We start from the raw sequence: 16,143 nt of genomic DNA on the forward strand, positions 1-16,143 counted from the left end.
CTCTAATGACAAGGGTTATTAATACTGCCATTACTTGTGGCCTGCCCCTGTCTTGGTCCACGGCGGTAATTGTGCCGATTTTTAAAAAGGGCAGTAGGGATGACCCGAAGTGTTACCGCCCGATTTCCCTGATCGATGTGTCGGCAAAACTTTTGGGAAGGGCAATTCTTAGCAGACTGTCCGAGTGGACCGAGGAAAATAACATCTTCTCGGACACTCAATATGGATTTAGGGCAGGGAGGTCGACTAGCGACCAGTGCCTGAACCTCTATATGCTGACTGCCAAGTACACCATGGCTAGTGACGAAGCCGTGTATATGGGTTTCATGGATCTGGCAGCAGCATTCGATCACGTCAACAGGGATAAATTGTGGGGTATGATGCTTAGTATGGGGATAGAGAGGGGTTTAATTAATATATTGAGAGAACTGCACAGTGACACCACTGCAAAGGTTCGCTTTAATAGAGAGGGTGGATTGACTGCTTCTTTTCCCTGCATGAGTGGAGTCCGGCAAGGTTGCATTCTCGCCCCCCTTTTGTTTTCCCTTTACATTAACAACTTGGAGCAGTCTTTGTTAGGCCTAAAGGCAGATTGCCCAAAGGTTGGGTCACGTCATATTCCCGTTCTGCTTTATGCAGATGACGCGGTCCTGATCGCACGCACACCAAGGAGCCTTCAAATCTTGATAGACGGATTTGTTAGGTTCATGGGCGCCCTGGACCTTTCTGTTAATCTAAGCAAATCGTATGTGCTTCTGGCGGGGAAAACAAAGAAAACCACCTCTACATTCACATATACAATAGGGAGTCACATTGTGGAAGAGGTCAAAACGTTCCCCTATCTTGGCGTAACATTTGATGGTGCTCTGAGGTTTGATACCCTGGTCGAGGAACGACGTGGTAAAATGATTGCTTCTAACGGGGCAATTGCTGGCTATGGCAGGAGGCTAGGAAGATGGTCCCCGGAACAGGTGATAAACCTGTACAGCTCTGTATCATGCTCCAAGGTAATCTATGGGGCAGAAGTATGGGGCTTTGTTAATACCACTAGTATCCAACGAGAGGAAAATAAATATTTGAAATCGCTCTTAAGGGTACCACAAAGTACTGCTGGTATGATTGCCCACAGGGAGTTAGGTAGACCTTATATAGAAGATCTGATAAAATTGAGGCCCATTATTGCTTGGCTAAAAATCTGGGTAAATCCTGAGGCGTCATTAAGCAGAGAAATTTTATCGGACTGCCTTGAGAGGGACAAGTGTATGCGCATCCCCTGGCTCTTTTATGTGAAGAATACTTTGGAGGAGCTAGGTTTTGGGAATTTGTTCACTCACCCCACAACTATTGTAGCCCAGAACAAACTGCAGGTAGGGAGATTTTTTCTAGAGCGGAAAAACCTACGCAGAAATGAGGCTGAAGGGTGTAAAAAGACAGTGAGGGCCCATTACCTGGTGAAGAGCCGGGAAGGTATGGAGCCTTACTTGTACCTCATGTATAACGCACAGGACAGGTTCTTGATGTGCCGTTTCAGATTGAACCTACTCCCATTCATGTTGGCATCACCAGCGGGTTTTGCTACGTCAATAGAAGAGAAGGGGTCCTGCGGCTGCGACAATAGGTCTCCGCAGGACTCCCTTCACTTTGTCTTACTTTGCCCTTTTTATGCAATGCCCAGACGCAGATACCTGGTAAACCTCCTGAAAAAAGCTAATTTGGTCCATGCTAGGGAGGCACTAGTGTTCTTACAGACAGCTGCGGAACCTTTAACACTGTGTAGCATTTTGAATTTTATCAAAGTAGCTCTTCGTTTAAAGCTTACCAGAGGAGAAGATTGAACTGCTTTTATTGTAACTTTTAACAGTGCCAATAATGGATATCTTGTGTATTATAGTGTATATTTTGTACAAAGAATCATGAAATGTTTAATGACTTTTTACTATGTATATTTGAGTGTGCTTTTATGGTGTTTTTTAATCACCGAATAAAGATTCTTGAATTGAATTGAATTGAGTCTAAAGCGTGATAAGGCTAAAAATGTTAATACAAATTCACAACCGTAGAGTAGGTTTAAAGTATTCAAAAAACGAACCTTGAAACAGTAGGGTACAGTGCAGTAGTGTGGCAATAATGCCGGAAAGCTGATAGGACACCTATAAAAACAAGGAAATAAGCCTAATAAAAAACGGTGTGAAAGCGTAACAGTGACTCTAAACCAGTGACAGATTGTAAGTAAAGTACCTGGAAATCAGATGTTTGGGTCAAAAGTAGTTGAATGCACCATCCACGGTAATCTGTATTTAACTCCTGCAATAATACAGCGGGAATAATGAGTCCCGCGCTGGTTTAGAAAAATCTCAATAATCGAGTGATATTATCAGGTCGAAGATTTACCTGTGCGAGAATGTTTAAATTCCGAACAAGCGTTGCGGCGTAACCGGGATCACGAGGAGGCTTAGTGCCGGGTGTGTTTTGAACATTTCCGGATCCTGTCTGGAAACTAAAAGACGGACTAGAATGCACCCGCTAAAGGCGCGGCCATTTTAAGCTAGTCAAAGAGTGTTCAAAAAAGTGGCAATATCATGTAAACAATGCTAGTGATACATAAAAATTGTATCATAAGTTCGGAATTCGGAAGAAGATATTGATGTAAAGACCGTACACTGTTAAACATTAGTTGTAAGAAGACTCGTACATAGTGAGTAAGGCCTAGAATGGGCAGTTTGGTTTCTGTGCCTGATGATGTCAGGTGACAAACTATATAGACAAAAATGTATAGTCTGTAAAATGATGAAGTAAAAATAGTACAATAATAATTTTATTGGCTGTATTGAGGTGAGAAGATGGAAGCCAGCGATCTGTGTAGAGAGTAAGGCTGATTTCGAGCAACGAAAATGAAAGAAAATCAACACCCAAAAAGTGTGTAAATATGATTAGTAATGCGTGCTTTTTATGATGGAAATGCAAATAAAATGAGGTCAAACTGAGAAACAAGAAATAATCATATAATTTCAAAGTCAACTGTTTAACATGATGTAATGATGATTGTAGAGAACACTAGATTATGTTAAAAAATGAATGTGTAAAGTTTCTGTGTACTCTTTTTTTAATTTGAATTTGTAAATAGTTTACAGCTATGTAAACAGTTTTCTGCTTGAGGGACTATCTGGGGTTACATGAGGGACTACTTTGAGAACTGGATAGTGACTGACCGATAGTTTGTCTGATAGGGGAAATGCATATGAGCTGGTACATGATAGCTGTATCAGCCCTAATTTGTTACAAGAAACAGGCGATGTCTAGTTTATCATTCAGTCCTTTTGGTATCATGGTATCCATATGTTTGATCCACCATATTTCTCTTTGTAACAGCCATTTGCTGTTGTCTCGGTCTGTTATTTGATTTACTACTTCCAGGACTTGGAATCTTAGTTGAGGTATAGTATGGTTCATTGCCATCCAATATGATGCTAAACTGGATGTTGTAGATTGATTTCAAATATGGCTCTTGTGTTCAGATATCCGAATCTTGATTTTTCTATCAGTTTTTCCTATGTAAAGTTTGCTGCAAGGGCATTTGACGCTGTATATTACATGAGTAGAATTACAGTCTGCTTGATTAAGAATCTTGATTATCTTGCCAGTTTGAGGATGTAGTATAGAACTGCCGACTATAACATTGTTGCAATGGACACAATTTGTGCATTTTTTCATTCCTGTCTGTATGGAAGATGTCTGTTGTTTTGAAATCTTTGGTTTGGTTAAGAGCTCCTTGTGATTCTTACTGCGATTGTATGCAAATAGTGGTTGATCTTTGAATATTCCTTTGAAGTCATCTTCTGTTTGGAGCAGTTCCCAACGCTTGTTGATTATAGTTTTAATCCGTAGTGATTGTGTTGAAAACTTAGTAACAAATACAACTCCTTCTTGTTTGGGTTTTGCTTTGGGTTGTAGCAGTTGAGCTCTGGGAATGCCAATCATTCTATGTTCAGCTTGTTGTACAATTTCCGGTGGGTATCCTCGGTCTTTAAATCTGTGTTTTTCAAACTGGATCTCTTGGTGAAGTGCCTGTTCTGTTGATGAGATGCGTTTTGCTCTTAAGAATTGTGAAAATGGTAAGTTTCTTAAGAGAGCTTGAGGATTGAAGCTAGTATATGACAATGTGTTGTTGCGATCCGTTGGTTTATGAAACACTAGAGTTTCAAGTTTTTGTTGTTTGATATGTACCATGACGTCCAAGAATGGAATATGTTTAGAGTCAATTTGAGATGTGAATTGGATCCTATTGTTTTTGGTGTTAAGATTGTTGATTTGTTGTTGAAGCATTGCTTGTGGTCCATCCCATAGAAGAAAGATGTCGTCTATGAATCTCTTGAAAAGTATCGTGTGTTTCTTCCAGTTTGCGTCTGTCAGAATAAAGTTGTTTTCGAACTTCGCCATGAAGGTATTCGGAAAGACAGGAGCTCCCTCGAAACCCATGGATGTGCCACGGATTTGTAGATAGTACTCTGATTTCCATGAAAAGTATGAGTGGCGTAAACAAAATTGTAATATTTCTAACAAGAACACTTTATGTGCTGGCATTTCAGGAGTTTGTAACAGAGCCCATTCGCACGCTTCGATGCCTTCCTCGATGGGTATTGAAGTATAAAGAGAAGTTACATCTATAGTACACAGAATTACATTGTTTAGATCCGTGTTGATATCTTGAAGAAGTTGTAAGAAATGGGTGGTGTCCTTCAGGTATGTTGTCCAAGTTTGTACAAATGGCTGTAGAAATTCGTCGATGTACTGCCCTAAGGGCTCAAAAATGGATCCACACCCGCTGACTATAGGTCTAAAAGGAAGATTTTGTAAATTCTTATGAATCTTGGGTAACATGTAGATTTGTGGACATCTTGGTGTGGTTTTTACCAAGAATTGTTTGGTGTTGCTGTTAATCCAACCCATGTCTGCTGATTTTTCAAGGATTAATTCCAACTTGTTTCTGATGTCTTTCAAGGGATCTTCAGATACTTTCAAGTATGTGGATTCATCTTGAATATGTTCAAGCACTTTAGCCTCGTAAAATGTAGTGTCCATTATTACCAGGACGCCACCCTTATCTGCAGTTTGAATGGTAATTGAAGAATCGTTGGACAATTTTTTGATAATGTTCTCCTCGTGATTATTGATGTTCTTTCTCTTTTTTTTATTCCAAATAATTTTTGGGGGATCTTGTTTAACTAAAATTTCAAGTGTGTCCAAGAGTTTGTGTGACGCTGGTGGCATAAATGTTCTAGGTAGTTTGAACTCTTTGTAGTCGCTTGTGATGGTTTGTGAAAATTCTGGCAAAGTTTGGACTGTATTGGTGAAGAAATGTCTCAAACGTAATGATCGCATGAATCTGAAAAAACGTATTTCTGTGTCAAAATAGTTGCTTGAGTAAGTAGGTACATAGCTAGTTCCTTTTTGCAACGTCTGTAGTTGTTGTTTGCTTAAATTTTCGCTTGAAACTTGGACAACATACCTGAAGGACACCACCCATTTCTTACAACTTCTTCAAGATATCAACACGGATCTAAACAATGTAATTCTATGTACTATAGATGTAACTTCTCTTTATACTTCAATACCCATCGAGGAAGGCATCAAAGCGTGCGAATGGGCTCTGTTACAAACTCCTGAAATGCCAGCACAAAAAGTGTTCTTGTTAGAACTATTACAATTTTGTTTACGCCACTCATACGTTTCATGGAAATCAGAGTGCTATCTACAAATCCGTGGCACATCCATGGGTTTCGCGGGAGCTCCTGTCTTTGCGAATACCTTCATGGCGAAGTTCGAAAACGACTTTATTCTGTCAGACGCAAACTGGAAGAAACACACGATATTTTGCAAGAGATCTATGGGATGGACCACAAGCAATGCTTCAACAACAAATCAACAATCTTAACACCAAAAACAATAGGATCCAATTCACGTCTCAGATTGACTCTAAACGTATTCCATTCTTGGACGTCATGGTACATATCAATCAACAAAAACTTGAAACTCAAGTGTTTCATAAACCGACGGATCGCAACAACACATTGTCATATACTAGCTTCCATCCTCAAGCTCTCTTAAGAAACTTACCATTTTCACAATTCTTAAGAGCAAAACGCATCTCATCAACAGAACAGGCACTTCACCAAGAGATCCAGTTACAAAAACACAGATTTAAAGACCGAGGATACCCACCGGAAATTGTACAACAAGCTGAACACTGGAAAAATCATGCCAAGATTTTCTTTCGTTACATAGACGACATTTTTGTCTTATGGCAGGGCCCACATTCGATTCTAACACAAGAATTAGAAAATCTCAACAAAATTGATGATCGGATTCAATTCACTTTCCACACCCATGAGAAATCCATTGCATACCTGGACGTGTTAGTCCAGATTGAACATAACAAAATCACCACCACTGTCTATAAGAAACCTACGGATCGCAATAACTTATTGCATTACAAAAGCTTTCATCAATCAACCCTGAAGAATATTCTGCCTATTTCACAACTGTACAGAGCAAAAAGGATAGTTTCAGACCCAAAGGAATCTCAAACACAAGTACAACTCATGATTCAACGTTTTCAAACACAAGGGTATCCCCCGGAGATTTTTAAAAAAGCTGAACAAAAATGCTCTGCAAAAACAAGGAATGAACTATTGCAACAAACTACCAAACAGAGGGATACACGAATGGTTGTTGTGTCTAAATCTTCTACAAAGAGTCACACATTCAAACGTATGATTCTGAAACACTGGCAGATACTTTCTTTAGAACCTGACTTTAATGGTATTTTCGCTGAGAATCCTAGGTTTGCATACACAAGAAGCAAGAATATTTTAGACATTCTTAAATCTACTGACAGATCATTGACCCCTACCCAAGCGAAAGGTACACTGCCATGCCACAATTGCCACAATTGTAACGCTATTATAAAAGGAAACACTGTACAACACCCTCGCAGTGGCACTCCCATTCATCTAAAAGTTACAGCGACATGTGATTCGATGAACTTGATTTATTTACTAAAATGCCCGTGTGGACTGGTTTACGTGGGTAAGACTATCAGGAAAATTAAGACAAGATTGTCTGAACACAAAAGCAGCATCAGAAGAAATGACGCCAAATCAGCAGTAGCAGTTCATTTTCAAGAAAGGATACACAATATCTCACAACTACAATTCATGGTTTTAGAAACTGTGGAAGCACTTGAAAATGTTGACACCAACAAAAAATGATTGCAAAAAGAGAATGAATGGATTTTTAAACTTGATTCTTTGAAGCCCCATGGGCTCAACGACCGACTGGAATTCTCATGTTACCTGTGATCTGTTACAAGATTATATTGTTATCCTTTGTTTACTTTCTAATTTGTTAATGGTACGATTCACATTCAAATGCACTCTATTCTGGCTCATTTTTATTTGCACATTACATTATTGTATTTTATTTATTCTTGGTCTTATTATCATTCTTGGTTTACTTTAGCACTCATACTATCGTCATACACTTACACACCACTCTATAATGGCCGCCGATATTGCTCGTGTTTTAGACTCCCTTCACCTGACATCATTTGTTTCTAATATGTTAAGCGTTTACAAACGCCAAACAGAGACACAAGACTTTTCACATTGGCAAAGACTCTTTGCCTTTTCGGAAGCTCCCACTTTCGCATGTAACTGGTAAGAACATACTATTTTAATCTGAAACTATGATTAGACACAGAATAGCCTTCTCTGCATTATTTGCACACGCATTAGTACACACGTTTGGCCGTCCACGAGCTCGCACAGTGTACTCCTTGCGTTTTACCCTAATCTTTAACGCGTTAGATTTTTGCAATTTTCTTTCACCTCGGTGGTTTATTATCGGATCTATCTCTCTTCTAACATCACTCCCGTAGACGCTTTTTCACCACGTATATGTTCCTCTTGATTTAGTAAACACGCATCTTTGTGATCATTTTCACCATTAACTAACCTTTTTCGACGCATGCAATATAATACCATATGCGATTAAGAATGCTAGTCCTCATTTCATTGTTTGTTTGATCTTAGATTCCCCTGACGAAGTGCCTAGGGCACGAAATGCATTGGGATATGACCATTTGATGTATTTGGATATTTGAAGAAATGTGATTTACAACATTGAACTCATGAACTTATCTGTTTGAATTAAAACGGATTCAAAGATAATCATTTGGATTCATTTCTCTTGATTTAAATAACATTTTGAAAAACTTTTCATTCAATTATACTGAATGTCGTTTTCTCGACTTGAGAAGCTGCGCCCAGAGGGTCGCCCTTAAATCTTAAGGACCGCATTTGCTCTACAATTCTTAAGAGCAAAACGCATCTCATCAACAGAACAGGCACTTCACCAAGAGATCCAGTTACAAAAACACAGATTTAAAGACCGAGGATACCCACCGAAAATTATACAACAAGCTGAACATAGAATGATTGGCATTCCCAGAGCTCAACTGCTACAACCCAAAGCAAAACCCAAACAAGAAAGAGTTGTATTTGGTACTAAGTTTTCAACACAATCACTACAGATTAAAACTATAATCAACAAGCGTTGGGAACTGCTCCAAACAGAGGTTGACTTCAAAGGAATATTCAAAGATCAACCACTATTTGCATACAATCGCACTAAGAATCTCAAGGAGCTCGTAACAAAACCAAAGATTTCAAAACAACAGACATCTTCCATACAGACAGGAATGAAAAAATGCACAAATTGTGTCCATTGCAACAATTTTATAGTCGGCAGTTCTATACTACATCCTCAAACTGGCAAGATAATCAAGATTCGCAATCAAGCAGATTGTAATTCTACTCATGTAATATACAGCATCAAATGCCCTTGTGGCAAACTTTACATAGGAAAAACTGATAGACAAATCAAGATTCGGATATCTGAACACAAGAGCCGTATTCAAAATCAATCTACAACATCCAGTTTAGCATCACATTGGATGGAAATGAACCATACTATACCTCAACTAAGATTCCAAGTCCTGGAAGTAGTAAATCAAATACCAGACCGAGACAACAGCAAATGGCTGTTACAAAGAGAAATATGGTGGATCAAACATATGGATACCATGATACCAAAAGGACTGAATGATAAACTAGACATGGTCTGTTTCTTGTAACGAATTAGGGCTGATACAGCTATCATGTACCAGCTCATATGCATTTCCCCTATCAGACAAACTATCGGTCAGTCACTATCCAGTTCTCAAAGTAGTCCCTCATGTAACCCCAGATAGTCCCTCAAGCAGAAAACTGTTTACATAGCTTTAAACTATTTACAAATTCAAATTAAAAAAAGAGTACACAGAAACTTTAAACATTCATTTTTTAACATAATCTAGTGTTCTCTACAATCATCATTACATCATGTTAAACAGTTGACTTTGAAATTATATGATTTCTTGTTACTCAGTTTGACCTCATTTTATTTGCATTTCCATCATAAAAAGCCCGTATTACTAATCATATTTACACACTTTTTGGGTGTTGATTTTCTTTCATTTTCGTTGCTCGAAATCAGCCTTACTCTCTACACAGATCGCTGGCTTCCATTTTCTCACCTCAATACAGCCATTAAAATTATTATTGTACCATTTTTACTTCATCATTTTACAGACTATACATTTTTGTCTATATAGTTTGTCACCTGACCTGATCAGGCACAGAAACCAAACTGCCCATTCTAGGCCTTACTCACTATGTGCGAGTCTTCTTACAACTAATGTTTAACAGTGTACGGTCTTTACATCAATATCTTCTTCCGAATTCCGAACTTATGATACAATTTTTATGTATCACTAGCATTGTTTACATGATATTGCCACTTTTTTCAACACTCTTTGACTAGCTTAAAATGGCCGCGCCTTTAGCGGGTGCATTCTAGTCCGTCTTTTAATTTCCAGACAGGATCCGGAAATGTTCAAAACACACCCGGCACTAAGCCTCGTCGTGCTCCCGGTTACGCCGCAGCGCTTGTTCGGAATTTAAACATTCTCGCACAGGTAAATCTTCGCCCTGATAATATTACTCGATTATTGAGATTTTTTTCTAAACCAGCGTGGGACTCATTATTCCCACTGTATTATTGCAGGAGTTAAATACAGATTACCGTGGACGGTGCATTCAACTACTTTTGACCCAAACATCTGATTTCCAGGTACTTTACTTACAATCTGTCACTGGTTTAGAGTCACTGTTACGCTTTCACACCGTTTTTTATTAGGCTTATTTCCTTGTTTTTATAGGTGTCCTATCAGGTTTCCAGCATTACTGCCACACTACTGCACTGTACCCTACTGTTTCAAGGTTCGTTTTTTGAATACTTTAAACCTACTCTACGGTTGTGAATTTGGATTAACATTTTTAGCCTTATCACGCTTTAGACTCATTTAGTTTTATTAAAGGGTCACGTTCATCAGACTGTCTAGGGACTTTTTCATTGAAAATAGTGATACCATAGGATTTTCATTTCGCTTCTTTGCAGTATTTACTGACTCCATGTTGAACACCATGCTTCTTCTTTTTATCTTCAGTTTTGGTAGACCCATTTACGTGGGATCTATATTGACCTTACGAGAATTGCAAACAGAATTCCTTTAGATAGTCGGTAAGCCTCACTCTACTTAAAACATTTTTTTAAATATTTCCCTTCGGCTAAGTGATGCCGCTTTCAGATTTCTCCATCTAACATCAGTTACTAACCACTATTTCTGTAACACTAAATGCTAACATAGTGGTATATCTTTCAGATCTATCACTACACTATGTACAAATGTCATTTTTGAATACACGTTATTGCTCCACTTTGTGTGCCCATATCAAGTTGACATGAGTTTATTTTACATTGCAGTTCCCCTGAAGAAGAGATCAAAAGATCTCGAAATGCATTGGGATTGAAAACACGACATTGTAAATTAATTGTGATTGTAACATAATGTGATTGTTTTGATTGTTATTGAATTAATTTCGTGTTTACAGCACAGATGTTTAAATCATTTTTGTTAATAACAAAATAAAAATTGAGTGCAACATTACAAAGTACAAATAATTGAGCTAAGATTTTTACCATCTGTTAAGACTGTTATAATAGCAATTATAAAACAGAGCTAACCCACGGGCTAGCACTAGCAGTGCAGGGTAGGGTCCAGTGATTATTCTGTCACTCATCACTCATTTTCTACTATTTAGGAGAATTGCTCCCTCCTCCCAACCTTGCACGCCCTGTCCTAAATCAGTTTACATCTCAAAGCGACAGAGTAATTCCATAAAAACGTGTGCGCAGTACATCCCTCTTTCCTTATTTACCTGAACATGGGCACGATTGTTTTGTTATAGTGGATTTTCAGCTGTCCATTGATGTCACCACAGCCATACGACTTTAAACCTATAATTGCTCCTATTTTAAGCAGCTGAATACTGTTTTGCTTAGGTAGTTTACGATGCTGACTTGGGACCTCTGAGAGCAGCTTACGGCACTGCACCTAGACATGCAGTGCTGTGCCTTGCTAACTAGGGACCTCTAGGAGCAGCTTGCCGTTCTGCACCTAGACATGCAGTCCTGGCATTTTGCTTGCTAGGGACCTCTATGAGCAGCTTGCGGTACTGCACCTAGACATGCAGTGCTGGTGCCTTGTCACCAGGGACCTCTAGGAGCAGCTTGCGCTACTGCACCTAGACATGCAGTGCTAATGCCTTGCTCACTAGGGACATCCAGGAGAGCTAGCGGTACTGGACTGAGACATACAGTGTTGGTTTCTGGCTCATTACGCAAGCATTTGCAATACACTAGGTCTCACATTGCTGAAAGTATGAGCTATCGGCATTGCATTATTATTGGCAACGCCAGTACCTCAAACTATCAGTAATGTGAGACCTTTTGCATTGCAAATGCTTGTCCATGATACTCCTGCGGAGTTGAATCAGGTGAGAACCTGGACAGCCCCACAATCCAGACTTCCAGGGTCGAGGGACAAGGTTCAATAAGCAATGTAGTATACTACATTCCAGTCAAAGCCTAACATAGGGCCCTATTATGATGGCGGACGGACTTGCGTCCGTCCGCCACCCCCGAGGAAGAGAGACCGTCCGCATGGGCAGCGGCGGTCCCTCCATGGCAATTAGGATGGATCCCCTACCTTTAACATTGCGGCGGATGCTGCTACAAGCAGCACCCGCCGCAAGGTTAAAAAATGCATGTTTACCTTTGCATGCACGAAGCGGCAGGCACCGCGTGGTGCCTGCCGCTGCGTGCACGCAAAGGCAGGGGGGTACCTATGGTACCATAGGTACCCCCCATGTGCAACCCCCACTCCCCCTTCACCCTTGGGGGCCCGCAACGGGCCCCCAAACAAAAGACCGTATGCCTTTCCACGGCGGAAATGCCGCCGTGGAAAGGCATAGTACCGCAGACATCCTATTATGCCTGGCGGTGTCTGATAGACACCGCCAGACATGTTAGAGCTTTTCCGCCGCGGTCGGAAGACGACCGCGGCGGAAAAGCTGCAGACTGAAAAAATATACCCCCGCCATCCTAATCTGACGGGGGGTATTTTTTCAGTCCGCAGCGGATAATCCGCATCCTCCGGCCCGGCGGTGGCTTCCGCCGGCCCGGAGAATGCGGATTATCCGCAATCATAATGGGCCCCTATGTGTTGAAGTTTAACTACCACCCCTTGCCAGGATTCAAGCAGAATGGCGCAGCCCCATGTCATATGGAGCAGATCAGCTTTCCCCTCTCCGTTCCTGAGGCACTCTGGCCATCTAGCTGGAAATACTCTGTGCTGTAATGAAGGTATAGTATAATTGATGAACTATGTGGAAGTGCACTAACTTGAACCTGACATTGCAAGATATGGATTGTACCTGGCTGCAGGTTGATTCCCACTCCGTGTCTGTGAGTGGTGCATCTGAGTCAGTATCCCATCCATACCTTGCCCTAAAGGGCAGTTTGATTCTGCCCTTTTTCAGTGTGCTGTAAAGGTTCGATACAACATTCACAGTATGTCCCAATTGGAGCAGGCGTTCCAGCATTGTGTTCGTCTGAGGTTCGTTAGTGAAGTCTGTTCAGACTTCCCTGACAGTGTTGCTATTTTGGCATATTGTGGAAAACGTCCAGACCCCATCCCTATGTTAGATTGGGCTTCCTCAAACATTAAAAAATTCTCCCAGGGTAAAGATTACCCAGTATAGTGCGACCAACCTCCCTCCACTGAGTCACAGACATCGCAGCATTCTGGATAACTTGGAACGGCTGCAACCACCATATATCCAGAGATCTAGAGAAGAGTGGGAAATCGGTATCCTCTTGATTGTGACATCCCATTCTGTAGCGAGAGTCTTAGTTATTAACGGGCATTGTATGGGTCAGACGATACCTCTCATCAATGTGATATAATGGTTCCTCATCCCAATAGCCCATTAGTAATCATTGTTTGCAGTTATTATTCTAATCGAACCACTATGCGGCATACTGCAGTTGCGCTGCAACTTCAGGTGTGCCAGTCTTAGACCTCCCTGCTCAGTGTCAAGCTTGAGCCCCTCTAGGCTCAATTTAGCAATTTTCCCCACCCACACCAATGTAGTAAGGAGTTTGTCCAGAGTCTTAAATGTATGTCTGGGAACTGAACATAACGCATTCCGAAAGTGATAAAGACGTGATGGCAGAAAAATCATATTTGCGACTGTTATGGCCCAGCCAGGGAGAGCATAAGTGTTGTCCAGAAATCGTAGGAGTTACATAAACCTTGCAATATCAAGATGAAGAGCTATTAGTGCAGTGCTCTCCACATAAAGCATTTTTATGGCAGTGGAATAACGGGCACAGGTTTTATTAATCTGCCTCCTTGTTGCCCAGACAAGTCCAGTGTAGGTTTTAATTAAACATTAGTAAAGAGGAAGCTGGACAGAGACTTCTGATATTCCAATATCATGGAGAGCGTTGCATGATTATTAAGCCACAGTCTCGTCACAGGGCCTCAAACATGGCTTAAGTGACTATTTCCTCCCTCCACCAAGATGTAAGCAACAGCCTGAATGCATTCAAATGCTATGATTATTTGGTCACTGCTTCACACCAGGAAATAGGCCTTCTAAGGATATGTTTGTGGGTAGAATGGTATGTTATCTAAGACTTTTTACACAAGTTTTGTAACTTTTTCCAATGAGATGCCAATATTTTTATTATTTTTCTCTTCCAATTTAGATATTGATGAATGTTCATTCGAACGAACCTGTGACCATATCTGCATCAATTACCCTGGGAGTTTTGAATGTCTTTGTCACAAAGGCTATACCTTGTTCGGAATGACACATTGTGGAGGTTTGGAACCTTTTATCTATTTTGTTTTATTATTTAAGGTATTATATTTAAGGTAATAGTGGCAGAAAATGTTTTGGAAACAAAATATTTTGCCTGCTCATAGAAATGTTTCGTTAAGTGTTACTTCAAATATGTAACATTCCTAGGCAATAAAGGGCTTTTTCAAAAAAATAAAAACCTATACATAAGGCAAAGATAACCACACAAGCTCAGTGTACACAGCAAAAAAAACTATTAAAATTGTATCAGTTTATTTATATAACTGTTAAAAAGTCATAACATAGATATACATACAAATAATAAAGTATAACATTAAGCAATTATCACAAGAACTTACATGAAAGTAAATGTAAATAAAATAAGGTACAACATGATTTAATAATGGTCTTATACACACATTAAAAAATCAATAACTTATTGATAAAATCCCCAAAACAATTTCAAGTGGAACCATTTACAGATCACTAGAAAGTTTGTATAATTCATAAAATATTCAGAATCTGAAACAATTTCAAATGGAACCATTTACAAGTGGTTATAAGATGATATCATTCATGGAATCTTCTACGCGCGTTTCGGCGTAAAAACACCTTCTTCCGGAACAGCCACAATAAATTCTGTACAATAAAAAACATATAAATTGCATTTGTTAAAAAACATATACATTGCATTTGTTAAAATACCATAAGGTACACTGAGGCTTGCATAGGGAATTTGGTTGTGCATAGAAGGTAGAGGCAGACTCCCAAGAAAGTAGGAGAGAAATAAAATTCACCCAAAGAAGTAATGAAGAGAAGAGGACTACTTAAGTGTCAAACTAATAAGGGTGATATAGATCGGTGTCAAAGCATTAAGAAGGTGATAGAATAAAGAAGAAAGAGCTGATTAGCAAACTAATGGTAACAAAGATTAAAGACCCATTCTTGTGCAAGGATGTTGCCTTAGTGAAAATAAATGTGTAAGTGGTTAAAAACTTACTTTAAGTAGCTGAACTAAATATCTTACTGTAGTGATATATAACACAAGATATTCTGAAATGCAAATAGAATAGATGTAGACTGAGGCCTATGGAGGATGTTGAAGAGTTCCTTCGGGTTGCTGGCGTTGGCGAGGATTTTATCCCAGATGAAGGTCCTCTTGGTGGCTCTTATGAGTTGATGGTATTGTGTCATGGCGTGCTAGTAGGTGGTCTGGTTTTCTGTGGTTTTGCTGTTTCTCCATCATTTCTCGAGATGTCTGCAGGAGCATCTGGCTTCTTGGAGGTCGGTGGTGAACCAGGCAGCATTCAGGGGGCGTTGCCTGTCAGTGTGGCGGAGAGATGCAAGTTTGTCTGCGCAGCTGGCGATCCAACGGTGTAATTCTGTGGCTGAAGAGTTGGCATCGGTTGTGGCGGAAGGGGGGTCAAGGGTGAGGGTTGCGGTGCTCTTCTGTGGCCTTGCTCCAGTTCCTTTGTGGCAGGCGTGGGGGGCTTGTGTGCGGTGGTGGTTCTGAAAGAGAATTGTACGCAGTGGTGATCTGTCCGGATGGTCTGCGAGGTGTGGCTGAAGTAGAAGTTGGTCCTTCCTGCGCAGATAGGCGTCGCTGCTGTGTCTGGCCTTGTGGGTAGGGGGTGGTAACAAGCTGCTTCAGTCCGAGGTTGGTGAGGTTACCCAGGAGGGCGGTGGAGTCGGGGTTGCTGTGGTTGTCGAGGTGGAAGTTCAGGTCTCTGATGAGTATGTAGTCTGTGGAGGCGATGGTGTGGGGTGCGATGAG

General features: G+C 40.3%; 1 protein-coding gene across 4 annotated transcripts in view; it reads left to right on the plus strand.

The window, feature by feature from the left end:
* SCUBE1 (signal peptide, CUB domain and EGF like domain containing 1) overlaps positions 1-16,143 on the plus strand; it is a 2,199,864-nt gene that overhangs the window by 1,302,901 nt on the left and 880,820 nt on the right. For all 4 annotated transcript variants that reach the window (XM_078673869.1, XM_078673871.1, XM_078673868.1 and 1 more), the window contains one exon: positions 14,275-14,391. In XM_078673869.1, coding sequence (XP_078529995.1) covers positions 14,275-14,391 — 117 coding nt within the window. The remainder of the gene's footprint in view (positions 1-14,274; positions 14,392-16,143) is intronic.

The sequence above is a fragment of the Lissotriton helveticus genome, chromosome 1_1 (genome assembly GCF_964261635.1).
Source record: "Lissotriton helveticus chromosome 1_1, aLisHel1.1, whole genome shotgun sequence".
Taxonomy (NCBI): Eukaryota; Metazoa; Chordata; class Amphibia; order Caudata; family Salamandridae; genus Lissotriton; species Lissotriton helveticus.